This window comes from Hippoglossus hippoglossus, chromosome 15 (assembly GCF_009819705.1).
Source record: "Hippoglossus hippoglossus isolate fHipHip1 chromosome 15, fHipHip1.pri, whole genome shotgun sequence".
Classification (NCBI taxonomy): domain Eukaryota; kingdom Metazoa; phylum Chordata; class Actinopteri; order Pleuronectiformes; family Pleuronectidae; genus Hippoglossus; species Hippoglossus hippoglossus.
The window spans coordinates 1998179-2018178 of NC_047165.1; the positions used below are offsets into that span (position 1 = coordinate 1998179).

General features: G+C 44.8%; 1 protein-coding gene across 1 annotated transcript in view; it reads left to right on the forward strand.

The window, feature by feature from the left end:
* Window positions 1-20000, forward strand: part of wdpcp (WD repeat containing planar cell polarity effector) — a 67694-nt gene that overhangs the window by 4180 nt on the left and 43514 nt on the right. Inside the window, exons 2-5 of the mRNA XM_034608275.1 lie at window positions 9417-9498; window positions 14133-14217; window positions 16425-16469; window positions 19385-19435. Of these exons, the coding sequence (XP_034464166.1) occupies window positions 14157-14217; window positions 16425-16469; window positions 19385-19435 (157 nt within the window). The 5' untranslated portion in view covers window positions 9417-9498; window positions 14133-14156. The remainder of the gene's footprint in view (window positions 1-9416; window positions 9499-14132; window positions 14218-16424; window positions 16470-19384; window positions 19436-20000) is intronic.

Here is a 20000-nt window from a genome sequence, read left to right on the forward strand (position 1 = left end):
CGGAGCAGATGATTTTTTTTAATCTACACTGTAATTCATACAGTAGCAGGGTTGTTTAAAATGAACCAACCAGGCCCATCCTGTCTGTTCTTACTTGCAATAACAGAAGTAGTACACTAGGTGTCAGTGTATGTCTTCGGTGACTCTTGGATGTGTCTCTAAATGGCACGTAGAAAGTGGTGTTGATGGATTTGTGGTGAAGACTCTTCTAAAACACTTGTTGCTGCAGTGACAGTCTCGCCCTCAGGAAATGGACGTATCACAGGAAAGTTACGAGCTCAGACTGTCTCTCTGAAATCTGCTCACTAGGCAAGAGAGTTTTTTTGATAGTTGCACGATACAAACAGCACTTGACTCTGCTCAGAAGTGTTCATGCAAAGCTGAACTCATTAAATCCTGAAGCACATTTTCCTCAGATTTGGGGATCTTGGTCAGTTACAGTCTCCGTAGTAATTGTTCATGTCCCAAAGATATTTGTAGAGATCATATAAGCATCTAATGAAAACTGAATCTATATTTGAAGATTTCACATAGCCACCTAAGTGAACCTATATGTGGTGTAAACTACATATAAACTACATTTTTTAATTAATTAAACATTTTACAATGCAGCGTGTTTGGACTTTTGAAAACAATAGGGAAAGAAATCATATAGTAAACTATTCTGTGTTCCTTTCATAGGGATTTCTGTGTTTCTTTGATTCATATAAATGAAAACCAACCAGAAGAATTGTTACTTCTAAATGTTGTGGTCATCTATCTTTAAGCTCTTTGTAATTTTATGAATGCAGTTTATATTGCTCAAGTTCTATGGAAATTGCAGTTGCCTAGAAAGGACACGTGAACCTAATTTTAAAATTATTTGGTTTAATGCTTTATTCATTACATTTTAATTCCTGTACGGCCAAGGTTCCATTAAATCACTCAGCATGACACAGGCTGAGTGATTTAATAATACTCTCTGCGTACTGAAGATAGTTTAGTCTCATTTGTGTTTAACTCTAAGCAAAGCACATCTTCCAACTAACCCCTCCTGAGCTCAGATATCATGAATTGGTTCCTTCCAGAAAGAGCCTAAAGGTCCATTTGAGGCCATTGTGTGGTTCTGGCACTTTTTCCGACGAGGCCTCGAGGCGTGTGGATGTTTCCAAACTGCCTCCATGTACCTATGACCACTCTGAGTTCCTTTCCCACTGATTGAAATCTGAGCAGGACTTTGTTTCTGGCCAAGTGTCGGCTTGCTCTGAGTGGGGAAATACAAAGACGACGACCGAGCCCTCAATCAGAAAGAACACAGGCCCCCTACAAATAGACTGAGTGACTTCTTGGCACCGATGCAGAACTATTAAATTAAATCTCATAATGTACACACAGCAAGTCACACTCTGAGGTGTTTCTCTCTCTGCCTCAGCCACACTCCCACTCGCACCAGCTTTCTCCCTGAGGTGTTTGCATAGGGAAATGGTCCATGAAATGGGTTTGATGGAATCAAACTCATTATTAAGAAGAATACATATTTCACAGCAGCTGACGGACTGATTGATCGGCCTGCGTCTTTGCTTTGTGCGTCACTGCCTGGGAAGATCTCAATCACAAGCCGTAATATGAAGGATCGTGGCTCGGCTTGTTTCAGAGAGCAGTTCTTCACCTGTCGTGTGATGACTCTGAATGTTTCCTGGTTTGGATATCTGTGTGTTTCAGCCTCCACGGTACCTGTGGCCACGAGGGGGCACCAAACCGCCACATGTTAGCATTCTGCCTCAATGCTAACGGAAAGCTCCCCCTCCCCTCTCTGCTGTTGACAGCAACCAACACAGTTTTTTAAAAACTCACTGAAGGATAACCAAAAATGTGGCAGCAACAGTTTAATGGATCCGCAGCCAGCTGATGTGGCAGCAAACTCTCCGGCGGATGGAAGGTGGATTTTTGTTGCTTTTGTCCTAATTTTTTAAATGAATGCAACTGTTGTTTTAGCAGCAAAACTCTGGCTGACAAACTCCCCCCTGACACGACCCACCTAGTCCACTCGCACCACCTTTCATTAACCTCAAAACCCAAATCCATCCAACTGGACCAGTGACGGCAACTCGCAGCCGATGCTGGCGGTCACACCCCTCTGCACAGCCATAATGGGGCCGTGGCACAATTGGGGGCCAAGTAACCAACAACATTCCCGGTCCTTCCAAGAGGCCGGTTGCCTGCAGGTTACCAGCGACGCCGCTTGTCCCTGTTTGTCTGCACTCACTGAAAAAGGAAAGAATGTTTTCCCCCCACAACATGGCTGTGTGGGGATTAAGGCCCATTCTGAGTGGCCCCGGGTCGTGCAGCAGATGTTAGCTAGGATAGTGCTCGTTGCCGTGCCGACAATGAGCCGGCGGGATCGGCCCGCCCAGACGACGTTAAGCCTATGTGCATGTATGGGAGCGGCGGGTTGGGGGGGGGGGGGGGTCTGGTTGAAGGGCCTGTCACACATTAAAGAGAACAGTGGTGGGAGATTTGTCACAGTGGTCCCACACTAATTCATCTGCACTGTCTGTGATCGTCATCACACACACAGAAAGTTGAAGAGTTTCACGTGGTCAGAATCATGATGGTTTGACTGGTCCACGGGCTTGTGGGTCAAATTGGGACTGGTGACATCAGAGCCGGACGTCCAGCCCCCTCAGGATCGAGTGTTACCAAAAATATAACTTCTTTCACCCCCTTGTTGATTAACTGGTTCAGACACGTCAACTACACGTGTGCACTGTAAACTCTCTGCATCACCGTCACCTTCTGTTAGAGCTTCACAGCAGCAACACATGGAAAGCTTTTAAACCATCAGTTGCACATCATCTGTCAAAATCACTTCCCCCGTGTGAGCGTTGGCTTTCAAACTCCCCGATGATATTTTAATGGGATGTGTTGTTTTAACTGCTAAGCTCTCAAGTACTTGTCACACAGAGCCGCTAATGAAGACGCCTGTACCAAGAGATGCACAGATCAGCTATTGACAGTTCTGATACATCAATAAGGAGCTTTATATATTATATTATTATTGTAGAATCACCATTATCATCGTTTGTCTTTGTATTATGTGAAGGAAGAGAACTGCCTAAAATGGCTTTATAACAGAAGTGCGTAAATGAACAGGTGTCACTACGAGTGAAAGGCAAATCATGGGATATTGTCAATATGTCAAAAAGTCTATAGAGAAAGTTTTGTCTTGATTTAACTTTTCCGTCCGTGTGGAAAACGTTGCTATGCAGAGTGATATCGTCAGTTTCACGAAAAACAATAGTTAGAAATTTGAGCTGGATGGTTGATGAAACTAAATATTCCTTCAAGCCCTGATACGATTGGTATTTGATTGACATTTTGTTAATGCGAACAACAATGAGTGAGGAAGTGTAAATACAAGAAAAGGGCCTCGGACAAAGTCTTGCAAAGGGTCAATACTCGGTTGGGATTTCAGGTCGATGCTTTTCATTTTCCCCTCATCTCCTACTGTAAACTGTAACCGTTTCCAATTCAAACAGAGTGAACTCTGTTTGAATTGGAGAGGCTCATTTGATGTGAAAGACGAGCCGGCTGTCTTTACGTCAGACTCATACAACCGCAGGGTGAATGTGTTTAACATGGGGCCCGGTTCAGGCACCTGTGGCACTCGTAAGCTTCAGCGCTCAATGGAAAGAGGATACAGGGTCTGACAAGACACGACTTGACCCAGCGGGGCAGGCAGAGCCCCCCCGCTATTGTTCGGAATAAACAGTAGAAATCAGCATTGTAGAATTTCCCCTTTATGTGTGTATGTATGTGTGTGAAAGAGAGAGAGAGGGAGAAAGAGAGAGAAACAGGAAGTTTTAAGTATTTTTTACAATGAAGGGAACAAGGAACTTGTTGTGGACAAACAGAGTAGAGCACCGACATGAATTTTGTGTGTTTGTGTGTGTGTGTGTGTGTGTGTGTGTGTGCGTGTGCGTGTGCGTGTGTGTGTGTCATGGGGCACAGGCCTTGCCATTCGGTTCCACATTGACTGTGCTCTCTAAGGATGAGTGTTGGGCAGGACGGGGCAGTTGTCACGCACGGCTGGATGTTTGGGCTCTCTGACAGATGGAGAACAGCCATGTGTGTGCACGTGTACTGCACATGCACACGTTTGTCTTATTTCATGCTTCCATTCTGCTGATTTCAAACCTCAGCAGCAGCTTAACTTGACCCCTTTACTGCCAACGACAAATTACTGGACTCCGCGCTGACAGGAAGAACTTTTCCCAAATGCTCAAAATGTGTCAGGAAACTGTAGACGTACAAAGGTCAAACTTTATCTGGGTTTTATTGTTTAATATGCCAACTTGCTTTGTACCATGTTACTATTTTAAAGATAACTGTTGTGGCATTTGGTTCAGCAGGTGATGGTGGATGCAGGAACAAAGGGGAATGAAACGAAAGGTCTCCAGTTTAGTCCTTAAAACAGCCAATATGTTCACATGAATCTGGCATTTATTGTTGCTGTATGTGGAAATCTTACAAATCTACTACATTAAATATACGTCGGCAAATAAAATGTCATCGGTGGAGCCAACAGTGTTGAAAAACTACACAAAATCTATTTTACCCAACATGGTTTTTCCCCTTTTCACTGGAACTATAGAAATAGTCTCTATGAAAGCTGTTGACCGTTAAATAACCAGTTTTCAAATGAAATTCATTACTTGTACCTAAACAGCTTCAAGAAGAACTTTCAGAAAGGAGTTTATTTCAACTTCTGGACTGCGGTGGGGGTGGGGGGGGGGGGGGAAGGGTGACATGACACTGGCATCTATCTCTGAGGTCGCAGCACCGAGAACAAACCTCTGGTCCGAGTGCCATCGACGTCCGAGCACTCGGTGCCACGTCAACCTGTCAGAGAGAGAGAGAGAGAGAGAGGCCGAGGGAGGCGCTGCCCGTCGAGAGGTGTCCAAAGTGTCATGGCCTCGTCGTCTGGGAGGTGACGGACAGCGTGTGTGTGAGTGTGTGACGGGGGAATAAGACCACTGAGAAGTCTAGGGGACATCATCCTGACCTTTCGTTTTGTCCAGGGTCAATCTCGCTCTGTGGCTCTGAGAACAACTTTAAAGGACCGCATCCTCCTGAGCCCTTGACAGGTGTGTGTGTGTGTGTGGTTGTATTTTTGTGCTCATGTGGTTGTGTACACCCGTTGTGGAAACTGAGCTTTATGTGTCCAGGTGCTTTTTTGACTCAGTCACAAATGCAGCTACAGGATCCTGTTGTGTTACTCGTGATCCAACGTAAGTCTGCATAAAATCTGCAAATTGTGACGGCGCTGAATGTACGCGCTGCCTGTGCATGGTTCAGGAACAATATATCCAACATGTGTGGAGCGCCCGACCGATGTGGACCCTTATTTTGGTTTGAAAAGAACCGTGGATACATTTGACTGGACTGAGGACACAACTTCCAGCAGAGACAGAATGTGGAAAGACCCTTAACACATTGTTGTTTTCATTATATTGCTGCCCTTGTTCTTAAATAATTGATTTTGACCACTAATGATATATAAAATTCTCCATTTGACATATTTGGCATCCAAAATTGACTTGTGTAATTCTACTTACAAAGTTTTTGGTTCTGTCGTAGGTAAGAAACTAAACTTTTCATTCCAGTCTGTCTGAATGGACATATTCCACCACTGGTGTTTGTGTGAGTCCATTGGTGTGTTTTTTACGTGTGTTTGTGGTCACGAGGTGAGGGACAAACAACAGGGAACTAAACAGCTTTAAAAGAAGAAAATCCAACAACACAAACAAACCCCGGTCAGTGTGACACGTGTCACCTTCGCTGCGACAGGGGACGGACACCGGAGACTCGCCGAGTCCTGAGCAGCTCTTTGAAGTCGGCCTGCGGTTGTGCTGCTGGTGTGGAGGTATTGCCTTTCCTGCCCTTGGGCGTTGCCTTGGGGCAGATGCACGAGCCTTTTAGTGAAACACTTGCCAGGATTAGACCTATTAGCTGAATGGGAGTGAAACACAACCACTGCTGGTTCAGTGGAATCCTGGCTGAATTTGGAAATGCAGTTTCACTTTGTCGAACTGGATTGTTGTAACGTTTTTTCACAGGGACGAGTCTCCTTCTCTATTGCAATTTGTCTTCTTTTCAACAAATCTCCTGCCGAGTCGAGACCTGGTTCTCCAGCAAACGTCTCTCTCTCCCTGCCCCGTCTTTCTCAGTCATTACTGGTGCTGTGTTTGTGTTTCTGCTCCAGGCGTTGGGTAAATACCTCTGCTGGAGTAGGGTTTTCCCCCCTCTTCCCTCCATTACCTCCGCTAATGACGTTTACACATCTGCTTAGAAAAGCCCCTACTCATCTCTCTGTCTCCCTGTGTCCGTCTTTCTCTCCTTCCCTCTGACACACACACACACACACACACACACACACACACACACACACACACACACACACACACACACACACACACACACACACACTGCCTACTGAATTAACAAATTAATATCCTAATTTCAGAAATCTAGTTCAATTAATGATGCATATTGTCCCTTTGTAGACCAACATAAAACAAAACCTTATTTACAAAAAATAAAGAAATTGTCAACCCTGAAATGATAAGTTGATGATTTTATTAGTTGATTGAATTATTATTGTCTATTTCAAAAACTCTGATGTTAAAATTGGATGCTTTTTTTTGTCATAAATGATGGGAACTGAATATCTTTGTGTTTTGTTCTGTGAGTTGGATGAAGATGTGTGAAGATGGCACCTTGGGCTCTAGGAAGTTAAAGCAAAACAATCGATGATTACATTTATTTCATAAAAACTTGCAGCCCTGCATCATTGTCTGTCTTTGAAAAGTAAATCCATACAAAGTAATGTTGGAATAAATACTTTTAATAATTTTTGGGCAAAACCATCTTTCTTTCCTCTGGACACCTGAACTTTTCAACCGCCTCACCTCTACACGCCCTTTACACATGAACTGGTACTTCAAGTGCACACACACACACACACACACACACACACACACACACACACACACACACACACACACTCACACACTCACATCATTCGACTATGAGACTTCCCCAGCGGTCATGTCACTGCAGCTTCATTTTCCTGCTGATTGACATGTCCTGTAAAACACACACACACACACCCACACACACACAGACACACACACACACACACACACACACACATATGCACACGCATGCAAAATGACTGTACCTGTCACCTCTCTTGAATAGTATTACCTTTAGCTCATTTTGTTCTGCCCGTCCATCACCTCTATTCTTCCTCTACTGACAGCTGAATGGGCTCCCGTGGGACTCTGTTAAGTGTGTGTTGGTGTGTGTGAGTGTGAGTGTGAGTGTGAGTGTGTGTGTGTGTGTGTGTGTGTGTGTGTGTGTGTGTGTGTGAGTGTGTGTGTGTGTGTGTGTGTGTGTGTGTGTGTGTGTGTGTGTGTGTGTGTGTGTGTGTGTGTGTGTGTGTGTGTGTGGGAGTGTGTGTGTGTGTGTGTGTGTGTGAACTCTGCTGCCAGACGTCACAACACAATCTGAACATTGACATTGACAAATCAGGCATTCCTCTGGTTATGATGTTTACTTGAGTTGCTAATTCAACATTCCCATAATATTTCTATTATTTACATGTCACAGATTATCATCTGATTATGACTCACGTCAACGTTACATCCGCTATGTCCTAAAATGTTAAAATGTGGGTCCTGTGGTTATCGTACAATTCACCATCATTTATAAGACGGATAAAGTTCGATAGTGGACGTGACCAAATCCTTAATGTGTTGCAGAATGATTTACATTATTAAATTATTGTCTTATGAATGAACCTCACTTGTAAAACTGGCCGATATGTAGATGTGACAGGATCTTTTCCTGAGAGTTTGCTCAGGTCTCGTCTCCACCACACAGACTCACACACTTCTTATCTGTTCTCTCAGCGTCCACCGGCCTCCCACGATGCTTTTCCCCCGTTACATTAGATGCCTTTCAGAGCTTTAATTCTTTTGTTTTATCCAGTTTTTCTCCTCTCATTATCTCCCCCCCCCGTTCGGTCAGAGACATATCTTGTGTTTTCAGAATTTGTCCACCTTTCTTTGCTGTGATATGACACTAGAAGCTAGAGGACTTCTCCCTCAAGGATATACTGAAGATAAGGGCTGGTGTGAGGCTGACTGCGTGGTTTCATATGTATGTAAATGTGTGCGCGTGTATATTTCCTCAGGTATCACAAGGTTAGAAGATAGGAGAGCATGCATCGGACTCCATATGCCTTCCCATGCATACGTATGTGCTAGTGGTGCCGTTTGAGTTCACCTACCAGACATGGGAGAGATAGGAGTGTATGTGGCATAGGACTGACTCGAATGCCTGAGTGTGTTTACTGGATACACGAGTGTTCGTGTAGTCTGTGACTGAGCTTCGAAGCGCCTCAGATTGGAAAATGTGCGCTCATACACTCACAATTATATACTGTTACCTTACCTATCTCTCTCAGGGGATGTACTTTCCACTCGCTCTTTGTATGTTCTTCATGTTTGCCAAGTTTCTCTCCGAGAGCCAAAAACAAGACCAGGCGGTGGCTGAGAGAGCGTCTGCGGGAGATAAAGGGTGCGTGGGGGGAAGAAGTCAGAAAATTTGAAACGCTCTCGTCCTAGAGAGATGAGACAATAAAGAGAGGAGTAAAAAAAAAAAAGTGCAAGAGAGAAAGAGGGGAGAATCAGACGCACGGCAATGCTGTCCCTTTGAGAGAGACGAGACAAAGAGAGGAGTGAGAAATTGGCGGAAAGGGAGAGAAAGCTGGCAGACAGGGTCAGAAAGCTTAATGCATTTCTAATAGCAGGTACCTTCGAAAAAACACGGGAGACAAGAAAGAGGAAAAAAGGAAAGTTTAAAAGGAACAGGACAAGTCGGCCGAGGGATGATAAGTGAAGGTACAAGGGGCAAGAAAAGGTAAAGGGAAGGAAAAACTCATGCAGAGCCGTGTGTGTGTGTGTCTGTCGGTGTGTGTGTCTGTGTGTGTGTGTGTCTGTGTGTGTGTGTGTGTGTGTGTGTCTGTGTGTGTGTGTCGGTGCGGGGGGAACGGTGCAAGGCTGTGATGGCCTTGTGTCAGTCACCCTATGGCAGCTCTTTAACCCTGTAATTTACCACATCACTCTTCTCACAGTGATGGGACCACTGCACCGGCTGACAACACTGCCTCTGGCGTGTGTGTGTGTGTGTGTGTGTCTGTGTGTGAGTGTGTGTGTGTGTGTGTGTGTGTGTGAGAGAGGGAGAGATGGGAAGATGGGATGAGAGAGAGTGTGTGTGCATACCTGTGAAAAAGGATTCTTGAAATGTCAAACAAAATGTCTCTAAGCCTGCCTCCATTTCAGACATGTCTCTCTCTCTCTCCACATCTGAACCATGACCCTCATCGACCTCGGGGACGATCACTGAAATTTGACCACAGTTGTTTTCGGTTGCAGCGTAAACAACACACCTGTAAGTATATATCAGTTAAAATGAAATCTTATCAAGATATCATGTTTTTTTATTAGATTGTAGTCACATGCCACAACTTGAGGTGTTTGAATTTAAAGACATAAAGAGAATATGTGCTTATAGGATGCATATATCTGAGATGCTGCTCTGCATTGTTCATCTACCTTTTCCAGAAATCAAATCATAAGCCTGTCTCTGCATTGTGAGAGGCTGTTTGTCCCTCCAGCCACACCATACGTTTTCCTCTCACCTTGGCCAAGGAGAGTTTTCAGTGGGCAAAATCAATGAGAGATTTCAGATGTCTTAAATCCACCAACTCTATTTCTATTTCTCTTCATTCCACCCCCCCCCCCCCCCCCTCATATCTCCCACAATAACCTGTGCAACGATCCTCATAGTGCAACAGAATAAACTCTGTTTGAGAGGTCACGATGTTGCTCTGTTTTAAAAATGCTTTCCTGAAAATATTAATGTTCAATACATCAGCGTGTAACTACATCAATGAACAGTGGGTTTAATGATTCAGTTAATTAATCAATTATGATCCAATTAAATTGTTTTGATATAGATTTTTCCTAGTATTTATTTCTGTTGGTTTTAGGAGGTAAACGTGTTTTTGTCGCACATCCAGATCTCAGAGACTTTTGTGGTATGTATTTACATTTGGAGACAATTGCATTTCAGATTTTAAAACACTGCCCTTACTTTAATTTTGACAATTTCTTTTCAACATTCTGAAGATTTAAAATAACAAATATGGGCAGAGCTTCATCCTCGGTGTGGTGCTGTTTATTTACCACGAGGTTTGATAGTAGAAAGGTCAGGAGATGTCATTCCTCCATCAGGGACAGGATACAGAGGCAACAGTTATTTCAAGCATTGCTTGTGCTGTATACTCACCTGTACACCCACCGCAGTCGTCTCAATGTATACACATGGCACCTATAGAACAAAAGCTCAATGTTAGATTCTGAGAGCTTAAATACGTGTCTTCATGTTTGACTTCTGTTGAGAGCAAGAAGGAGTGAGAGAGTTCTCAGAAAGGCGTCTGTTGAGAACCAGTAAATATTTACTTTAAGTTCTATCACCATCGTTCTGTCGAGCACACAGACACACGCACACATGTCCAATCACACTCGTATGAAGGCACTTTCTGTTGCTCTTGTTCCTCCTTTCACACACACACACTCACACACTCGCACACACTCACACACACACTCGCACACACACACACACACACACACACACACACACACACAGTCTCTCTCACTGTAGCCACCCAGAGGGGACAGTGAAAGAGGAGCAGAGGAAGAGATGCAGGGACCAGACAAGGTCGTAGTTCCTGTGGACTGTCTTTGAAAGAGGAGTCGAATGTTTCCCCCCCCCCTCGTTTGATGTTAAAGCAGCTACTTTACTTGTGTAAAGACGACAATAACCTAGACCACCACTGCCCCCCCCCCCTCTGTACACTCTGTCTGCACACCCCCACAAAGCTCTGCAGGGGGACAGGTAACCCACAGCAACCAGCAAATCAGAAAGAGTGTGGCAGCTGTCCAGGACCTGTACAGCATGCTGTGTGTGTGTGTGTGTGTGTGTGTGTGTGTGTGTGTGTGTGTGTGTGTGTGTGTGTGTGTGTGTGTGTGTGTGTGTGTGTGTGTGTGTGTGTGTGTGTGTGTGTGTGTGTGTGTGTGTGTGTGTGTGTGTGTGTGAATGCGTGTGCGTGTGCGTGTGTGTGAATGAGTATTACGCTTCATACAAAGTGAAATATAACAACACCAGTTCAATGGTCTGTATTTATAAAGCACTTTTCTTGATGACCACTCAAAACGCTTCACAGTACAGTTTTGCCATCCACCCATTCCCACATTCATACAGTGCATCTACGTGCAGCACTTTATCACACATCAATATCTATATGTATCTTGCTCAAGGACACTTGGGACGGGGGAGACGGGGATCAAACCACCGGTTAGTGCCGCGAGCTCTACCTCCTGTGGAACGAGTCTGTTCCAGCTTCATCTGTCTCTTCATGTCGTCATGTGATCCCAGGCTGACTCCATCAAGTTGATGTCAGGACTCTGTGGGAAACAGATCACCTGTTTGCAGGAATCTTACGTATACACTTAATATATATATATATATATTAATATATATCCTCCATTGTAAGCTAAATTCTTTTCAGTTTTGTTTCTGGTGCTCCAGTCAGTGAGGCGTGATCCCTGATGAACTGCTGCTCAGTTCCCAGTTCCCTTTGAACTGTGTGCTACAGTTTGGAATCTCACTCAGCATGGCTGAATGCCCTGTGGAGTTCAGGGATCTACTGTGTGATGGGAACTTAGCCAGAACAGGATCAAAGTCAATAAAAAGCCTCTTCAGATGTGGATCTTATTCAAGGCACAGTTACAGAACGCACCTCATCAGGCACAGAAGACCGAACTCACCTGCAGGTTCTGTGCACATGAAGAACATCCTCCCTGTCTTGCTCTTTATTGGCTGCACAAATACATTCACTCATCATGGACCCACACACCAACACACCTTCACCCATTTGCCGTCAGATTTTCCGTGTCTCTGTCAGAGCCCTTGTTTCTTCTCGTCTGCCATGACCCCTGCAGCTGCACAGAACAAGCTCTCAACTTTAAGGTTAGCCACACCAGCAATAACAAATGAAAGCTTGCTGAAATGAGGTTTTCCAACCAAAAGGGCTGACTTCCCGAGAAGGGGATGAAAGAATCCTCTTATGTCACTAAACCCGTTTCGCCGATGCTACCGTGCCATGCTAGCCCCGGCGTTTCCATGGCACCCACTGTTATCTGTGTGTATTTTTGTTGGGACTTTTAGTTTTGGGGGTTTAGTGACAAAATTAGATATTTTTTTCCATCCCACACCACAAGGAGCAAGAGGGGAAAGATAAGAGCGAGTCCCCTCTCAGCGTTAACGAGAGAAAATAAGAGCGGGAGTGGACGGAGGGACGGAGGGAGGCAGCTGCAAAGATACAGGAATGAACAGCCAGCACAGCAATACTGCTCCAGCTGTGCTCCGCTGTACAGAGATACTGCTCTGGACAGTGAGGAACATCCACTGCTCTCTCACACCACTTTATACTGATATGTCTCCATCACACGTAGGAGAAAATAACTATATTCTTTTACGTTGGAATATCCAAAGGTTTTTTCAGTTTGCAGTCTGTGTACAGCACGACAATTATGCTTCAGACTATGAAGGTTAAAACTATAAAACACAGATGTGTTGCCAGGTGAGTTTGGGTGATGTGGGAAACCTAAGCTCCAGTTTGTTTATTTCCTGTTCTTACAAAATAGCTTGTTTAGCTTGGACATCATCGAATAACGAAATTAATAATCTGTTATTGTTGTTTGCTTGATTTCTAAATTAATTTTATAGTTTTTATTTATTTAAGATAGGGTTCTGAAATGAAAGAAATATGACTTTTACATGTAATATGAATTGGGTTAGGGTTAGGGTTAAAAATTGGTAATATTGAGATTGACATCGTCCCAGATTATCAAATTCAGGCAGAATTTTCTTATTTGGCACAAAGAACATTAAAAGCTGTGCCATGTCTCCATGCTTTGTTCTGGTGTGGTTAGAAAACATGTTAAGGATTAAAGGAAGATATAATATGATAATGTAATGTGTAAAACAGATCGGAATAAATCACACATGTCAAAATTGCAAAAAAATTCCCAGTTCCAGTGATTCCCCTCCCAAAAAACTAACTTTCAAACCTTTCTAAAAACATTGAATTTGTAGTGAACTCACATTGACCTGTCTTTTCTTTTGAAAGGTTATATGAACTCCCTTACAAGGCCCTGTGGTTAGTGTGACCGCCCTCCCCCCCCCCCCCCCCCCCCTCTGCCCTCGCATGTGACCCTCTATTGGCCCCCAGGAACCAGAGTTAACTGACTGGAGAGAAAATAACAACTGTAATGAAGAAGGAGGGGCCTCCAGCGCATCGCACAGCCCTGCTCCGTGTTCATTAGCTGATGCAAGGAATGCTGCCGGCTTTGTCTGAGCTGTCAGCTCCAAAGTGTGTGTCCGTCACTGCTCACCTGTGATGTGTGAACGAGGCATCGTGACCTTGCCTCGGTGTCAGTCGGAGTTCATTTTGCGTGTCTGTCTGTCGTTTTGTCAGAATGTTTGTAATTTGCCTTTTTTTGGGGGTAAAAATGTGCATTCACAGACGAGTTCTCACTCACGAGTAATACAGGTACAACGGGAACAGGAAGTGGCAGCACAGTTAGTAAGAACACCTTATACTCATATTTCTGCAATGAGGGTTTCTGATGTCACAATCGCTATAGGAAAAGTATCTTTATTGTCCATAATAAAGGTTCAAAATGACCCCAAACACGTCCTTGTTGTGCTTTGATATTTGTTCAACACTTGAACATGTGGAAAATGTAATGTTTTGTCCCTCTCTGTGCTCAGCGAGGCCGTCACATGTCGCATGTGTGTAAGCATGTATACCTACATACGAGTTTGACCCTTCAGGCATATTTAGGTCAATCTATTATGTCGTCTCACCGAGATACACATCTGTAGTGGTGTTTGGTCTGCCCTGTCTCTTTCTCCATCTTTCATTTGTTCCCTCTCTCCTTTGGCCCTCTCCACAGACTCGGGTTTCACTCCTCCGTCAGATGGCGTTCTGCCTGGCTGAGCTGCACTTGTGGTCCACCAAGAGCGCACTCCAAGTTAAAGGTAGCCCTTATCACCATGTTCCATCTCCCTCCCTCTCAATAGTGCTCCGCCTCTCCCCCCCCCCCCCCCCCCCCCCCCCCCGTCTGTCTGTCCTCTCACTCTGTCTTGCTCTGCCTCCTTCTGTCATCGCTCACTTTGTTTTCACACCTCCTCCATCACCTCCGTATATCTAACTTTAACAGTCTGACTCTCAGTCAACACCAATTCTCACCCTGTCACTTTTCACTTTCTCTTTGCACTCTTAGAATGTTCTTGCTTTTGATGTTGTTGTATACATGAGATTCTTTATGACTTTACCACATCTGTTTACAAAATGTATGACAGATGGAAGCCTCGCAATAGTGATCACGATGTGGAGCCACAGTATCTGGGTTTTGCACAACTAATACGAGTCAGTCTCAGTTGTCAGTCATGATGTTTCAACCCGTTGTTTTAGCATCAAATACTTAATTAAAACCAAATTGATCCTTTGACCCATCCACTAACACGGAGGAGGCAAAGTTTTCTGAATTTTTTAAGTGCACAGACTTACGCCATGATGTTTAGATCAGGACTCTGATCAGACTCTTTGTTCCAATTGTCATAGTCGATAGTTCTTTATAACTCAGGCTGATTGTTTTGGAGTTGATGTTCTGCTGCAGAATGAATATGATATTTAATCAGAAGCTTCCCTGAATAAGAATCTGCACTTCACCAACATGTATGCACTGAGATTTGCTCACCGGTTCAGTTTTGGGCAAAGTGAGGCGAGTGCAACTTTGACTTTTCTGCCACTTTTTGTGTGTTTTCTCGTCCCCACATATCGGTCCATCTCCTCTGTCTGACGGAAATGCTCTTTTTCTCTATTTTCTTGTTTTCTCCTCCCTTCCATTTTGTCTTGTCGTTCACAGTCTGCTGAGCTTTAGACAAAGATAGTGTCTCTCTGAGGCTGACTGTGTTGTGTGTTGTGTGCAAGTGTGCGCCCGTGTTTATGTGTATACACGGAGGTATGACAGCTTGTATATCCTTGGAGACGGTGACATATCCTTTTTTTGTTTGTTTTTTTCCCTGCTGTGTGTGTGTCTTCCGCTATCTTGGAAAAATGTGGATGGATACATGTGAGGGACGAGGCCTGGTCGCTCAGGTGTGACGCTCCCTATCGCCAGCTTCCTTACATCGTCTACATCCACCTTGAAAACAAAAATATAGATTCACAGAAGCCGGTTCTATAATTCTATGTAACAAATGTTTTCTATGTGTGAAGTTTGTACAGCTGCATAACACAACAGACAGATTCCACAGCCACTGTGTGTGTGTGTGTGTGTGTGTGTGTGTGTGTGTGTGTGTGTGTGTGTGTGTGTGTGTGTGTGTGTGCGTGCGTGCGTGCGTGCGTGCGTGCGTGCGTGCGTGCGTGCGTGTTTGGGAATATTTGTTGGTACAAATACAGAATCAATCTGCAGTTTTGTTTGCTACTTCTAAATCTCAATTTGCAAACACGAGTAACTTACAGAGCTGTGAGAGCATCTGTATCCAGGTGCAGTGTGTGTGTCTGTGTGTGTGTGTGTGTGTGTGTGTGTGTGTGTGTGTTTGTTTGCGTGTCTGCCATCAGCTCTCTGGTTGTATTAGTGTGACCTGGCCTCAGGAGCAGCAGCAGCGGCAGCAACAGTAGCGGAGCGATAAAGAAACGATGTGTTGTGCGAATCCGAGTCTGGCTGCTTATGGTTTTGGGCCTGCAGGAATAACACTGACAAAAAAAGGCTCAGCTCAGCAATTTGTGTGTGTGTGTGTGTGTGTGTGTGTGTGTGTGTGTATATCTATCAGTATTTGCACTTGTTTGTGTGTGTGTGTGTGTGTGTGTGTGTGTGTATGTTGGACATCCTGTATATATTTGCTGCCCGCTCAGTCTGTGTGTCTACTTTTAAATGTATATGGTGCATGTGTGTAAATCTGAGTCTGTCCCTCAGGTGGCGTGGGTTGAGGCACACTCCCGTCTTTATTAATACCCCTCTGCCCCCCCCTCCATTTTGACTCGGACCCCCTCCCACCTCCTCCTCCCTCACAGGGTCTTATCTGAACTGTGGTGCTGGCAGACGGGACAGGCCACTGGCTGATAGTGATTGTTTATCCCATGGTGCGAAATTGCTGATCTGTCTTCTGCTTTTTCCCTGACAGCAAGATGCTCATCTCTCTCTCTCTCCCTCTCCCTCTCTCTCTCTCTCGCCCCTCAGATACAGATATTGGCACCTATCAGTACCACGATAAAGGAGAGCCAGGTAAATAGTGTTTATATTGGATGTCTGTTTGTGTTTAAGATAAGTTGCATTTGTCTTGTTTTGGGAATGTATGGGATTTCCTTATATGTGAAGAAGAGATTTTTGCCGCCCCCTGAGCTCACATAAGATGTAAACACACACACACAGACACACACACAGATTAATGGCCCTGCCTATTTCGCCTACGTCTTACACCCGTTAACCACACATACACTTGTCCACACAGAGGCTATTAGTATGTAGGATTTACACCCTAAAACCTTTATTGACACACTCACATGCACATACCACACACACTCACATGCACACAGGTTATTAGGCCTCCGAGGTTCTATCTCTTACACTCCCTGTGTTCCTGTTGACCCGGGGTCCTGCCACACAGCGATAGGAAAACTAAACTGTTGACTTTCTCCTAGATCACATAGCAAGAGGCCCCGCGTAGTCCAGCCTCATATTGCCTCAGGCCAGGAGGCTTCCCTTTCCATCAGGAAGTGCTCAAATCGCACCCCCCCCCCCTGCAGTCCCCAACAGCAGTGGGGATGAGCCATCTCATCCGATGCTTTTTTTTTCAAATTATTTTGCGCATTTGTATTCGTTTTTATGAGAATTACACATCTTAACACACAGTGCACGCCCTGAAAGTTACACTCGGCTGAGCAGGCTTGAACAGATCTTCATGAAATCAACCGTTTTCAAAATAACGCTGATTCCGCAGTTACAGCTCAGAGGAAGGTGACTTCCGCTTGTAATACATTTTACAAAGTATATAATAAATACTACATGTAGCCGATAGAGTCGAGTAAATACAACAGACCAGTGTGATTCACTCATTTAGACACAACATTGGCATATTATTAACTCATCAAGTCAATATAATGAACTCTGCTAATTTGCTCATGCAGCAGATGTGGAGATAAACGTTTCCATTCATCTATAGTTGTGTTTAAGTCCAAAGTTCACTCTGTTCTGACTCTTTAACAGTTACATGCACCACGTTATTCACAAGGCAGTTTCTGACGTGTCTCGTGTATCTTGTCAGGAGTTAGCAACTTTTTCCACCTCAGTCAAGCTTTAAAATGTTTTAGCAAATTGTATTTATGACGTTTCCACTCTTATGCACAAATTGAAATGGACACACACTTTGTAGCATTGTGCGTTTGTTCTAGTGCACGAGGCCTCTCTCGCATTTGTGTCCTCTCTTCTTAAAGCCATATAGTTATCATATGTAGGCCCGCATCATTTTCCTCCATCAGTTTAGTGTGTTTTTTATTTGTGTGTGTCTTTTTATTTCCCCTTTGTTACTGTCCTTGTCCCTGTGCCACGTTTCTTCCTCTCTCTCGTTATTTCCTCGTCCTTGTCTCACTTTTTTCTCTCACCGTGTATATTTTGATCCGTGTCGTTTTGTGTACTGTCCCTGTGTCTCTTCCTCTCCCTCTCATATCATGGGGTTCTCTCTCGTCTCTCTCATCTGAGAAGCTGCCTTCTCTTTCATTCCAATGTTCAGTGGGGAGACGATGCTCTCTCTCCAAATCCTTTCATTTGGAGGATTACTAAAGTGTGGCTTGATATCAGAGTGGAGGGAGGAGAGAGGGAGGAGGAGGAGGAGGAGGAGGAGGAGGAGGGGTGAGACGGAGCAGAATCGCCATCCAAAAGTATCACAACATTTTCACACAGCAGTGTAACGACAGCTCGGGTCATGATTCCACTGCATTTACAGTAGATTACATTAGATTAGAGTCAAATGTGTGTGTTTGATATTTTGTGGGGGCACTGTGGCGTTCAGCTTCAACTAAGTGGAGGATGTGCTCAGTCAGGCTGTGCAAAACAAAACACCTCTGGAAACGTGGCTTCAGATCATCAGTGTTCCTCTTTATTCATAACTAAATAATCAACAGTAACAGAAACAGTTGTAACTTGGACATGAAGTCACTCACAGTAAGAAGGTGATTGAGGTCATATGTCCCCAGGGCCCTTAAGCAGGAGGAAATGCTTTCTTCCAGTTTATTAGGTACACATATCTTAAACCAATGCAGCCTGGGATCCCACGAGGGGGGTAATAAGATTTAGGTGTCTGTGGTGCCGTAGACTTGTGTTGCATAATACTGGTTTGTGCTGGGTCTCTGTGTGGAGTTTGCAGACTGAGGTTGGGTTGAGTGGAAACTCTAAATTGACTTTATACGTTGGTCCTGCGATGTGCTGGTGACCTGGTGTTCCCACCATCCCCAGCCCCCAGATGCATGGATGCAATACTTCCAGATGTTTCTCTAATTTTGTCCAGACCATTGATATCAATTAGGCTGGGTTAAGAACATTATAGCTTGTAGGATTTATTCAAGAACAGTTGTATTAGGTTTTAGTTATTTGTACCTAATAAACTGGGAAGTGTGAGGATTCTCTTACTGTTTGTCACATACTGCATCTCCTACTATGTCAACACATATATGGGCGACTACTCTGGTTGGTTTTCTGATACTTCCACATCCCCCCAGCAGAGGGAGACCCAGGCTCATTGGAGCGACTAGGCGGGTACCCCCACTGCCAACCCCCCCACACCGCCCTCCCTCCCTCCAGCCTTCCCCACCCAGCCCCAGAGCAGGTGCCCATGTCTGGGCCTGTCTGGCCCCTCACCCCCTTATCTGATTAATACTACTAATCCTGGAGGTGTTGCTGCCTGCCAGAGAGGCCGGCCACCAGACTGGCCACTTTCTTGCTCACGGTGGCCGTGCCATGAGCCACTGTTGTGGGTTACACTTTGCCAACACAGGCCCTTGGAGTTGAGGGAGATGTGTCATCTCCAGCTTAGTTTCCTGTTCCTCTTAAATCTACATCGTATGCAGAAAACAACAAGCACACAATGCTCCTCTCATACCGAGAGTATCCCGAATCAAAACCTCCATTCTTTATTTCCCCCGCAGCCATTTCCCTGGAGCATCACTACTACAATGAGAAACTCCAATTCAGTGATGGTAAGTTTCCAACAGAGAGGGTGTGTGTGTGTGTGTGTCTGTGCACGTGTGTGTGTGTGCACGTGTGTGTGTGGATGACCATCTCCCTGAAATCGCTGTCCTAGTCAGTCAACTGTCCTACTTCCTCTCTTCTCTCTCCATCTCTCCCTCCCTCTCCTCCCCTCGTACTCTCTGATTTTCACCCGGTAGTGGAATACAAACACTCTTATCAGGAGACGAACACTCATCCCCCCCCCCCCTTCCCCCCTCCCTTCCCCCCCACCCCCTCCCTCCTCCCTGATTTGCATTCATCTATTTACCTCCTCTTCCCACTCCTTCTTAATAGAGAATCCCACTCCTTAATGGTTTGTTTCGGTGGAAATGAAAAGGGAGACTGTAAAATAAACAGTAGGAGAGTGATGGCACCGTATTGAAAACAGCAGTGCCTTCTCCCCCCCCCCACCCCCCTTTTATTTCTCCCACTGAACTTCATGCACATGTACAGGCGCAGATTCAATTAGCCGTTACCTTCCCTCCCTGTGTTTAACCACTAGATATTGCGGTGGGAAAGGGACGGCAGGGAAAT